Genomic DNA, 12,715 nt, shown 5'->3' with positions numbered 1-12,715 from the left:
CAGGTTAAAAATAAAGTAAATATATTAAAGATAATTATATACAGTTTAAAACAAATAAAATATAATTCCGTCTTCTGCAAAAGAAAAACAATATTAAACTTTATTACAGTTATCCGATGATAATAGCAACATTAAAATAATACGATAAACAATATATATTATTATGTATCACTTTATCAATCAAAGATAGAGTAAAAATTTTAATTTTTTAATTATAACGCGGGCACATAAATTTAATACACCCTGTATATTGATTTGTAACTATTTAGTAGAAGGTAGCTTTTACGCAATGGGTTTATCCTTAATGAGTTTTTCCCTGAAGACTTAAAGACATTTGTAAATAAAGCGAAGTGAAAAGACAATTTATTTAGGATTATAATTTAAAAAGATTGTTGGTTACGTGAAAGGTAAAATCCACAGGTAGCTGTAATTATTAGTTTTTAGAAAAATAAAGGTAGAGAGATTTGGAATTTTAAGGCTGTTTGTTTAAGCACAAGAATATTTGTATAATTTCCGAAAAGTGATTAGTTTGAGTAGAAGTATTGTTTGAAAGAAAGCCTGGGTTTTTCGAATGAAAAAGAGGAATGTGGAAAGAGAAATGTTTCTGATTGGCTTGGCAATTTGGAAGGGGAAAAGAGAAGTTTGAATGTTGAGACAGTTTGGAAAAGAAAGATTATTGTGTGGCCGGCATCCGAGAAGGGCAGTCAAAGTTTTCGCGGATAGTTCAGAAGCAAGTACTAGTGGTTGTTTGTTAGTGGATAGTAGCTGAAAAGTGGAACGAGAGACAAATCAAATCGAGAAGAAATACCTCTTTGATTCTGTAAAGTCCAAGAGAGTAAGTTATAGTTATTAAAATTATTTGTGACACCAAGTAAAAAAGATACTTGGGTCTCAGGAGATTATTATTGAGAGAAGGAGAGGAGAGAGTTTTGGAGTTTATTGAACGAGTACTGGTCAAAAGAGGCCTGGCTTGTGTTTTGGAGAAATAGTTGCTGGTACGCTGCTGGATTGATGCTGAGAACGGAGAGGGCTTTGATTGGTAGCCTAACATAGTCAACAAGGAAGAGCTGTTTGGGTCAAGAGGAGACACCATTGTGTGTGAATCAAAAAGGTCAGTCAATAACTTATGTGATAGATGTTCTTTATAATCAGAAGTTAAAATTTTGCGTAAAAGCATATGAATTAAGATTCCAACATTTCAAAAAATTTAATTAGAAGTATAAGTAGTTTTTGCAAATACCTAAATTTGTTTGTTTAGCTTATTTTATTAATGGTATCAGGAACAAAGCGATAAATATTTGTTTGAATTAGATTAATTATATGGTAAAAGTTTCATTTGGACAATTATGCCCACAGGATTTAATTATAGATTTTCAGAGCATTGCTTTTGATAATAAAGGTATTTGTATGTGCTTATTTATGGTTTTTCTATTTATTTCCTTTTCCTATTTTATCCCGATAAGGATCAACTAAGAGATACTGAAGCCACGAGAAAGGATAAGTATAACCTAAGATAATTTAGTTAATTTTTATGACAAAAAGGCACCCTAAGATTTTTTATTAATTTATTTTGTATGATTTGCGTCAATTCAATAATTAATTAAATAAATAGTAATTAATATAAAAGTAAGAGAAAGCAGATCATAACAATATACAATAACAATCTCGCTGCGTTAACTCAACGCTGCCCTATATTCCGATCCGGAGATCATTCCTCGCTACTACCGCCTACTGCGATACCGATCATGGCAAGACCCACGTCACTACTGTGGCGTCCGCCTAGGCATAGTCCCACCTCATATACGGTGCATCTTTTGCCAAGTCAGCTAATGCTAGTTCAATACGCTAGCAGCAGCTGTTGAGCCATGGTTAGTTCAATACGATAGCCACGACTGATTTTATCATTCTCCTGGCTCGCCTTAAATATGCTCTCGCTGCCACTACTCCTTCGATTTCCCCCAACGGCGCTATGCGCCAACACGGATGCTCCTCCGGTCGTCTCTGGTAAAACAGCTCATCGTTTGTCGTGGCATCACATCGTTACAACCTTTTTAATGTAGAAGATTTTTGTATAGAACATTGTTCACGCTAAACTGCTTAGTTTTAGAAATATTGACGAAAACTGTAAAAAACTCCTAATTTACCAACTTCTCCCTCACCTTCCCCCCAAACCCGACGCTCAAAATGGTGTGACTTTTTACTGAACAATATATGGACCATATAGAACAATTTGGTGTTGAAAGATAACTTTCACTTTGGATGTCTAGGTTTGGGTCTAGTTATACCATACTATTACTCACGATCATGAAATTTGCGACACGAGCCGTAGGCGAGTGTCGTAATTTATCAGAGTTAGTAATAGCCATTACATGCGAGTAGAATACTATAGTTTTTCTACGACCCTTTTTATTTTAATTAGTAAAAATTATTATCAACTACTCGAAATTTAAATTATAATAATTTACAAAAATACCTAAATTCTGTTTACCCCTAGTACGTGTCTGAATAATTGGTTGCCTAATATTACCAAATTCTTATGTATTGTAAAAATACAACAAGAAATAGTCAATTCAAGATCTATTCGTTTCCCAAAAATTATAGGCATAAATTTGTACCTACTGTCAATGAATCTAATAAAGATTATTGCTATTACAAGTTAATTATTGATATAAATTACAATAATTATTGTATTGAATATTGTATTAAATAAATAAATAAGTAATTTTATTTGAAGTTTATATACGATTAATGTTAAAAGTGGCATGCGCCACTTGAATCTAACTTCAGCCTATGAGTAATGAATTATTATTCACGGGTAAAGTAACGGGTGCTATTATCTATTAAAAAATAGCGAATAATGAGCATGTTATTAAACGGTCGTAGAAAAAAAATATATTACAATGGAGGCCGATAGGAACGCGATAAAATTCCCCAGAACGAGATGGTTGTATAACGTGGAAGACTACCTGAAAACCATAAACTTTATAAGACAATGGAGAAAAAGGGCACAAGAGAGATCTGAATGGGAGTACACAGGCAGACAGGCAAAGACCCATCCAGGGTTATGATGCCAAAAGAAGAATACCGCGGTTTTTTTATAGGTGTTTCATTAATAATTGGAAATAGCTTAACTGTAGATTCCTGGAATCAAAATAATGTGGTTTAACCTAAATGATCTAGTCCTAAACTGCTTCCTAAGGAAGCTAGAGCTCTTTGAAGAAGGCATTCTAGAACAAACACTGGAGAAAAACCTTACAAGTGCAAAATTTGTACTAAAGAGTTTAATACTATATGGGAGGTAGTTTAAGAATACATATGCAAATTCACACTGTAGACAAACTAATTAAGGCCCTGATCGAAGCGAGTTAATCCGCGGTTTTGTGGCTCGTTCTATAAAGTCGCCAGTGTATCATTGCAATACCGCGGATCTATACAGGGTGCCCCGAAAAGATTTGTTATAAATTATACCACATATTCTGTGGTCAAAAATAGGTTGATTGTACCTCACTTACCTATATACAATAATGCACACAAAAAAAGTTAGCCCTTTGAAGTTACAAAATGAAAATCGATTTTTTTCATATATCGAAAACTTTTAGAGATTTTTTTATTGAAAATGGACATGTGGCATTCTAATGCCAAAAGCATCTTAAAAAAATTAAAGTGAAATTTGTGCACCCCATAAATATTTTATGGTGGTTTTGTTCACTTAAACCCCCCAAACTTTTGTGTACGTTCCAATTAAATTATTATTGTGGCTATAGCAGTTAAATACAATGTTTTTAAAACTTTGTTGCCTCTTGGTACTTTTTCGATAAGCCAGTGTTTATCGAGATATTTTGAATATTTGTCGAATCCACCACATATCTGTATATGGTTAAGTACGATTATAGAGACCTGTAATAATCTGAAAATTTATTTGTAATTTACATTTTCAGGTATATTTTAAAAAAGAAGCCAAATATCGATAAAAGGTGACTTATCAAAAAAAGACTAAGAGGCAAAAATGTTTTAAAAACACTGTGTTTAACTAATGGTACCACAATAATAGTTTAATTGGAACGTACACAAACATTTGGGGGGTTTAAAGGAACAAAATCCCCATAAAATTTTTATGTAAATATATTAAAAAAGAAGCTGCGTCTCGATAAAAACTGATAAAAACAAAATCCCCATAAAATTTTTATGTAAATATATTAAAAAAGAAGCTGCATCTCGATAAAAACTGGCTTATCGAAAAAATACTGAGAGGCAAAAAAGTTTTAAAAACCTTGTGTTTAACTGACGGTACTACAATAATGAATTACTTGGAACATACACAAAAGTTTGGGGGTGTTTAAGGGAACAAAACCGCCATAAAATTTTTATGGGGTGGACAAATTTCACTATAATTTTGTTTTAAGATGTTCCTGCCATAAGAATGATACGTGTCCATTTTCAATAAAAAATCTCTAATAGTTTTCGATATATCGAATAAAAATCGATTTTCATTTTGTAATTTCAAAGGGCTGTAACTTTTTTTATGAAAACATTTGTACTAAGGTAAGTTAGGTTCAATCGAACTATTTTCGATATAAATAATAATAAACATTTCAACATTCATTTCAGTAGTTTATTTTGTCACATACTGAGTTTTACCGTCACTATTAAGAGGCAACATCAGCGCGCGGAAAACGCGTTCCAAGATTGCAGATTTAATTTTAAATATTTTATCGAGATATTTGGCACACATCGTAATATAAGGTTTGTTCCAACATGAACTTTTGGACGGTCCAGCAACCGTCAAGAAACTACTTGTACCGTTTGTTGTGCGCATGTTCGTAATTGTATCGCCCAGCTATCGTCCCATGACGGTAATTTGGAAACCGATGTTGGAATGGTTATCTGACTGATAACTGATTTATCTATCATTGTCATTTGTCATTTTTGTTGGTGACAGGTTGTGTGCTTTTAGTCGATCACGATTCCCGCTTTCGATTTTCAAAAAGCCTCAAAGAATTTAAAGAATTAAATCCTAGTGCGCAAGTCAGTCCAACCGGGCCATTTGCCCGATTATGGCCCGATTACTAAATGATCATCACGAAACCGTTACTGAAAGATCACAGTTCTTGTTGGAACAGTGGGAAGGACGATCCGATGACGATCATATTTTTGTTGAAACGGATTTTGTTTACTGCGCAGGAGCGTTACCGTTTCGTGACGGTTCTCGGTCGTGTTGGAACAAACCTTATGTAAAGAATGGCGGTACACAGCCCAATTTGAGAAATATGTTAGTATGTGGAAATTACTCTATAATTCTATAATTAAATAAAATATTACAAAATCAAGCCTGTATCGCCATTAAGAAGAACAAAAAAATACACTTTTTTAAATAAAGTTTTTTATCCCATGATTAGATTTTGTGTCACATTGGAACTACTAAAAATCGATTATATAAAACAAGAAATCGAGCTTGACTGACTTGACAACATTTAGCGCGCCTATGAGTATAATTACTGGGTGCGTTCGGACGATCACAGCGGCTGACTGTCAGCACAAAGCTGCTTAGTGAATGTATCCAGCGCTAATAGGGAAAGCTTAGTAAATATCTCAGCGACTGACTTCCAGCGGTGTCGTCTGAACACCACCGCTTACTCAGCTGTCCAGCCGCTGTGGTCGTCCGAATGCACCCATTGTTTTTGAGAGTATTAATGTCACTGTCGTACTGCCGACGCACTGTTGAAAGTTCGCAGAACTTTCGAAAAACAATAATATTGATGACGCTCTGATGGATACTCTTAAAATTTTTATTAATATTTTGAAAATCGTCAAATTTAGATTGTGCCAAATTCAACAAAGGACCCCGCACAAACCTTATGGAAAATAGGTCCCAGTGGATTTCGTTCATACTTTGGGGAAAATACTCTTTGAAACATCCTGATAAAAAGTTCTCATGGGCACAACTCAATCGTATGAAGGATTTTCAAGATATAGAGGCCCAACCTCGGAAAATTATAAGATTTACGGGGTATTCCAATTCCGTGAGTTACTGGTTATTTGGCAACATGTAGAGGTTTGGATCAAGGAGAAGTACTAGTAGTCTGATTTTTTCCTGGCTATCCAATGGCGACCTTTACTTTGACCTTGACCTTCAAAGGACGTCATATAAACAGATTACACATGGGTTTTTGGGATCGCTAAACACGAATATCATCATCATCATCATTTGGCTCTACAACTCTATGTGAGTCTTGGCCGCGTTTACTATTTCCCTCCATTGTTGTCGGTCCTGAGCAGCTATTTCCCATTGCTGTACTCCCATTTTGCGTAGATCGCTGGCTACTGCGTCCTTCCATCTCTTTCTTGGGCGACCAACTGACCTTTTTCCATCGGGCCTTTCCCAGAATGTGGCGTTTAGAAGTCTTTCGTCACTTGATCTTAGTACGTGACCCGCCCATCGTATTCTGTTTGATTTAATGTAGCGTACTATGTTTTCATCTCCGTATATTGTCTGGAGTTCATCATTGTGTCTTCTTCTCCATTCTCCTGTTGTCTCTTCTCTGCAAGGCCCATATATAGTCCGCAGTATCTTTCTTTCAAGTACCAGTAATTTTGTTGTTTCCCGCTGATTCAGAGTCCATGTTTCGCTTCCATACGTTATTGTGGGACGAATTATTGTCTTATATACTCTTATTTTTGCTGGTCTTGAGAGTATTTTTGATTTAAGTAGGGTCCTTAATGAGTAGTATGCCCTGTTTCCTGCAATAATCCTGGCTGCCACGTCCTTTTCATAGTTATTTTCAGATGTTATGATCGCTCCCAGGTACTTAAATTCTTTGACGACTTCAAAATTGTATTCATTAATTGTTACGTTTTGTCTAACCCTTGGTCTTGGGTTCTTCGTAACCACCATGTACTTGGTCTTGTCCTCGTTGACCTTAAGACCAACTTCCTTGGCTCCGTTCTCGAATAGGGTGAAAACTTCTTTTGCATCTCTGGTGGATTGTGCAATTGTGTCCACGTCATCCGCAAAGGCTAATAGTATTTTTGATCCTTGGGCGGCAAATCCGTTTGTCAGTTGTGGCTGAGCTTTCCTTACTGCATGCTCCAGTGCGAAGTTAAACAGCAGGGGGGCGAGAGGATCTCCTTGTCTAAGTCCGGTGTCAATGAGAAATTCCTCCGACGTGGTGCTGCCAATTCTGATTCGTGCGGAAGCGTTCTCCGTGCTCACCTTTGTTAATCGTACCAGTTTTCCAGGTACTCCCATTTCTACCATAGTCTCCCACAATGCTTCTCTGCTAACAGAATCGTAAGCTTGTTTGAAGTCCACGAAGATTTGGTGTACATCGCGGTTGAATTCCCAGTTTTTTTCCAACACCTGGCGTAGGACGAAGATCTGGTCTATAGTCGACCTTCCCGGTCTGAATCCGCTTTGGTAGTCGCCTATTATTTCCTCTGCGTATGGAGTTAGTCTTCTAAACAGTATTATGGATATAATCTTGTATGCTGTATTAATTAACGATATTCCTCTATAGTTCCGACATATTTGTTTGTCTCCCTTCTTGTGAATAGGTATTATATGGCTTTCATGCCAGTGTTTCGGTATTTCTTCTCTTTCCCAGACTTCTCTTATAAGATGATATATCTCAAGATGTAGTTTGTCTCCCCCTTTTTTAGTAGTTCCGCCTGTATGCCGTCTGGGCCTGGGGTTTTATGGTTTTTTAGGGACGAAATTGCTGACTTTACTTCAGCTAGTGTGGGCCCTGGTATTTCAGGTTCGGCTAACTGGTACTGTCTTTGTTGCCCTGTCGAACACGAATATGCCATCAGAATTGCCCTCCGGATGACGTGGTGGCCAGAGCCTCTGCAAGGGACGTCATCTGCTAGAGTTTCGATGGTTTTCGGCATTTAATTGATGCAAATTAATTACTGGAGGGTTTTTTGAGGTCGCTATACACGAATATGCCAACAGAACCGACTCCCGGAGCACCTGATTTCCAAGGTCAATAAAAGGGGCCCATAGAGTTTCGAGGGTCTTTGGTACTACATTAATGCAAACGGATTAGTCATAGGTTTTTGGGGTTGCTGAACACGAATACATGATCAGCACAGACACAGGAGCACCTGGTGCCTAAGACAGGTTATCTTCTAGAGTTTCGGAGGGATCAAATGGATTACTCTTAGGTTTTTGGGGTTGCTGAACATGCATGCACTATTAGATCCGACCCACGAATCACATTGTGCCTACAGCACAATGTGATCACGTATTCGTGTTCAGCAACCCAAAAACCTATAACTAATCCGTTTGCATTAATGTAGTACCAAACACCCTCGAAACTCCAGGAGACCCTTTCATTGACCTTGGAAATCAGGTGCCCCGGGAGTGGGTTCTGGAGGCATATTCGTGTTTAGCGACCTTAAAAAACCCTCCAGTAATTCATTTGAATCAACTAAATGCCGAAAACCATCGAAACTCTAGAAGATGAGGTCCGTTGAAGGTCAAGATCAAAGTAAAGGTCGCCATTGGATAGCCAGGAAAAAATCCTAGACTACTAGTACTTTTCCTTAATCCAAACTTCTACATGTTGAAATAACCAGTAAGTCACGGAATTGGAATACCCCGTAAATCTTATAATTTTCCGAGTTTGGACCTTTATATCTTAAAAATCCTTCATACGATTGAGTTGTGCCCATGAGAACTTTTTATCAGGATATGCTTCCAAGAGTATTTTCCGAAAGTATGAACGAAATCCACTGGGACCTATTTTCCATAAGGTTTGTGCGGGGTCCTTTCAGGCAATAGACACTGAATTTTTAAAATGGTCTCTTCTATTGTATTACATTTTTCTTTAAATTAAAAATATATATTCTAGTTTTTATTTTAGGCTTTCTTGAAAAGAAGAACACATCAGAAACTATGAAAACGAAACTCTTACGGTCAAGTAATAAAGAAGAACATAATAATATCAGCCAACTTGTTGAAAAAAAATCATTTAAATGTGAAATTTGTTTTAAGCTGTTTAATACTGCAAGTAATTTGAAAACACATTTGAGAGTGCACACTGGAGAAAAACCGTACAAGTGTGTAATTTGTTGTAAGCAGTTTAGTGGAGCAGGTTCTTTGAAAACACATTTGAGAGTGCACACTGGAGAAAAACCGTACAAGTGTGTAATTTGTTGTAAGCAGTTTAGTGGAGCAGGTTCTTTGAAAACACATTTGAGAGTGCACACTGGAGAAAAACCGTACAAGTGTGAAATTTGTTTTAAGCAGTTTTCTCAAAATGGTGATTTGAAAACACATTTGAGAGTGCACACTGGAGAAAAACCGTACAAGTGTGAAATTTGTTTTAAGCAGTTTAGTGAAGCATGTTCTTTGAAAACACATTTGAGAGTGCACACTGGAGAAAAACCGTACAAATGTGAAATTTGTTGTAAGCAGTTTAGGGAAGCAGGTTCTTTGAAAACACATTTGAGAGTGCACACTGGAGAAAAACCGTACAAATGTGAAATTTGTTTCAAGTCTTTTATTACAACAAGTAATTTAAAAACACATTTAAGATCGCACACTGGAGAAAAACCTCACAGGTGTGAAATTTGTTTGACGCAGTTTACCCAGAAAATTAATATGGAACGTCATTTGAAGGTGCACACTGATAAAATAACTTGTAAGTGTGATGTTTGTTTTAAAGAATACACTGGAACAGATAGTCTGAATAGCCACATCAAATTGCACACTGGGGCAGTGCCCATGTGCAAAATTTGTTCTAAGAATTTTAGTACTGCGAGTAATTTAAAAAAACATTTGAAGTTACATACAGGAGAGAAACCTTTCAATTGTGATATTTGTTTTAAGCAGTTTACGCAAGCAAGTAACTTGACAGCACATTTGAAATTACACACTGGAGAAAAACCTCACAAGTGTCAAATTTGTTTTAAGCAGTTTAGCCAACCAAGTCATTTGACAGTACATTTGAGATTACACACTGGAGAGAAACCTTACAAGTGCGAAATTTGTTTAAAGCAGTTTAGCGTCGCAGTCCATTTGAAAATACATTCTAGAACACATACTGGAGAAAAACCTTACAAGTGCAAAATTTGTACTAAACAGTTTACTGTGGGAGGTAGTTTAAAAATACATATTATGAAAAAACATACAGGAGAGAAACCTCAAGTGTGAAATTTGTTTTAAACAATTTACTTATAGACCTACTTTTGATAATCATATGCAAATTCACCCTGGAGAAAAACTTTAATAAACATTTTATAAACTTTTTGATATTGATTTTATTTTATAAGTAATTTTATGTTTTGAATCCTAATTGATATTGTATATTGCAATTTTAACTCTTAATGGGGTTATTGGAAACATTGGAACTGGAACTAAAACGTCTCTGTCAGGACCAAAATGGCTGATACTGAAATCATAAACATTCAAAGTAGCCCAGTAAATGAACGGGAAATTCGGCGATACCGTGTAATTTTCAGGGGCAACTCCGAATTGCATGAAAATTTGGATTAAGGTTCTACTTACCCTCCACTTCAAAGTTGAAATTGTGCCGTTGGTTGCTTTTACTTGGGGGGTGACATTCACCCCTTCTCGGGGGTGAAAAAACATACGTTCAAGATAAGACCGGAAATGGATAAATTGACTGATTTTAAGCAACTTCTGTTTTATAGAGTTTTTTCGGAAGTCAATACTTTTCGAGTTATTTGCCATTGAAAATGTTGATTTTTCGACAAAAAAACTACGTTTTCAGACGGTCTTTCGCAAATAACTCAAAAAGTAAATATTTTATCGAAAAAAATATTCTTAGCAAAAGTGTAGCTTATAAAAAACCAAAAAAAATGGTGTATCAGTGAAGTCTATCAATCAAATAAAAACAAAGTTGTAACTCATGAAAAATACGTTCTTATTCGTCTAATTCCAAATCGAATATTTCAAGGTGAAATCACCGAATAATTAAGCACTTTTCGGGAAAAACCCATTTAAACTTTTTTAAAGTATTTATAAAAAGCTTTGTTTTAATTGTTAACAAAAGTTTTAGCATTAAAAATAAGCGAGTTACGCTCAAAATAAAGTTGGCCCTCTTTTTTTTTGTAAAAAATCATGAAAATCTCGCCGTGTTTAGCTCCTCAAATGAAATTAATCGCTACCGCTTTACAAACAATTTACTTACCTATCTATTTTTTATATGATGTGTCAGTCTCACCGATTTAAAGTGTCTATTTTTGAAAGGGTTATAATTGAGAAAGCTTGAATGGGTCAGTAATCACGAGTGTATGCCAATTTTGAACAGCCATATTATCTTAACCAATTTTTGTCTTACGGAGAAACAAAATGAAACTAGCATATTTATAATAGCAAAATCTACATTTTTTTACTCTTTAAGATTTTTCTTATCACTAATACTTTTTAAGTTATTTTGAAAAAATAAAATTTTTAGAAAATTTTTTTTACTATAAAACCAAATGTTTTCAAAAATAAGCACTTCAAACCAATAAAACTTACAGATCACATAAACAATACACACACAGTTAAAATAGATGGTAAAGCCAAACGATTAATTTCATTTAGGGTGCTAAATAGAGGGAGGTTTTCACGATTTTTTTTTACCAAAAAAAGAGGCTTACTTTTTTTCAGTCTAACTCGTTTATTTTTGATGCTGTAAACTTTTGTGGAAAGCAAATAATAAGCTTTTTCAATACTTTAAAAATATTAATAAGGTTTTCCCGGAAAACGCTTCTATCTTCAGTGATTTCGCGTTGAATTGTTCTATTTGGAATTAGACGAATAAGAACGTATTTTTCATGAGCTACAACTTTGCTTGTACTTAATTTGTGGACTTAACTGGTACACCTTTTTTTTCGTTTTTTTATAGGCTACACTTTTGCTAAAAATATTTTTTTCGATAAAATATATACTTTTTGAGTTATTTGGGAAAAACGGTCTGAAAACGTAGTTTTTTTGTCGAAAAATAAACATTTTAAATCGCGAATAACTCGAAAAGTATTGACTTACGTATAAAACTTTATAGAACAAAAGTTTTATAGATATATCGAAAAAAAATCGATTTTCATTTTGTAATTTCAAAGGGCTGTAACTTTTTTTATGAAAAAATTTGTACTAAGGTAAGTTATATAGGTTCAATCGAACTATTTTCGATATAAATAATAATAAACATTTCAACATTCATTTCAGTAGTTTATTTTGTCACATACTGAGTTTTACCGTCACTATTAAGAGGCAACATCAGCGCGCGGAAAACGCGTTCCAAGATTGCAGATTTAATTTTAAATATTTTATCGAGATATTTGGCACACATCGTAATATAAGGTTTGTTCCAACATGAACTTTTGGACGGTCCAGCAACCGTCCAGAAACTACTTGTACCGTTTGTTTTGCGCATGTTCGTAATTGTATCGCATAGCTATCGTTCCATGACGGTAATTTGGAAACCGATGTTGGAACGGTTATCTGACTGATAACTGATTTATCTATCATTGTAATTTGTCATTTTTGTTGGTGACAGGTTGTGTGCTTTTAGTCGATCACGATTCCCGTTTTCGATTTTCAAAAAGCCTCAAAGAATTTAAAGAATTAAATCCTAGTGCGCAAGTCAGTCCAACCGGGCCATTTGCCCGATTATGGCCCGGTTAAAATTTAGCCCAAAAAATTAAATTTTTAGAAAATTTTTTTTACTATAAAACCAAATGTTTTCAAAAATAAGCACTTCAA

At 35.1% G+C, this 12,715-nt stretch overlaps 1 protein-coding gene across 3 annotated transcripts in view; it reads left to right on the top strand.

Moving 5' to 3' along the window:
* Positions 1-12,715, top strand: part of LOC126890701 (zinc finger protein 271-like) — a 40,332-nt gene that overhangs the window by 24,152 nt on the left and 3,465 nt on the right. For 2 of the 3 annotated variants that reach the window (XM_050659863.1, XM_050659862.1), the window contains one exon: positions 8,865-10,215. In XM_050659863.1, the coding sequence (XP_050515820.1) occupies positions 8,865-10,156 (1,292 nt within the window). In that variant the 3' untranslated portion in view covers positions 10,157-10,215. Of the gene's footprint in view, positions 1-8,864; positions 10,216-12,715 lie in introns of those variants that run through there. The other variant, XM_050659865.1, reaches the window with a different exon arrangement.

This window comes from Diabrotica virgifera, chromosome 8, assembly GCF_917563875.1.
Source record: "Diabrotica virgifera virgifera chromosome 8, PGI_DIABVI_V3a".
Classification (NCBI taxonomy): domain Eukaryota; kingdom Metazoa; phylum Arthropoda; class Insecta; order Coleoptera; family Chrysomelidae; genus Diabrotica; species Diabrotica virgifera.
The sequence above is the reverse complement of the archived record's forward strand: the minus strand, read 5'-3'. Positions and strand labels throughout refer to the sequence as shown.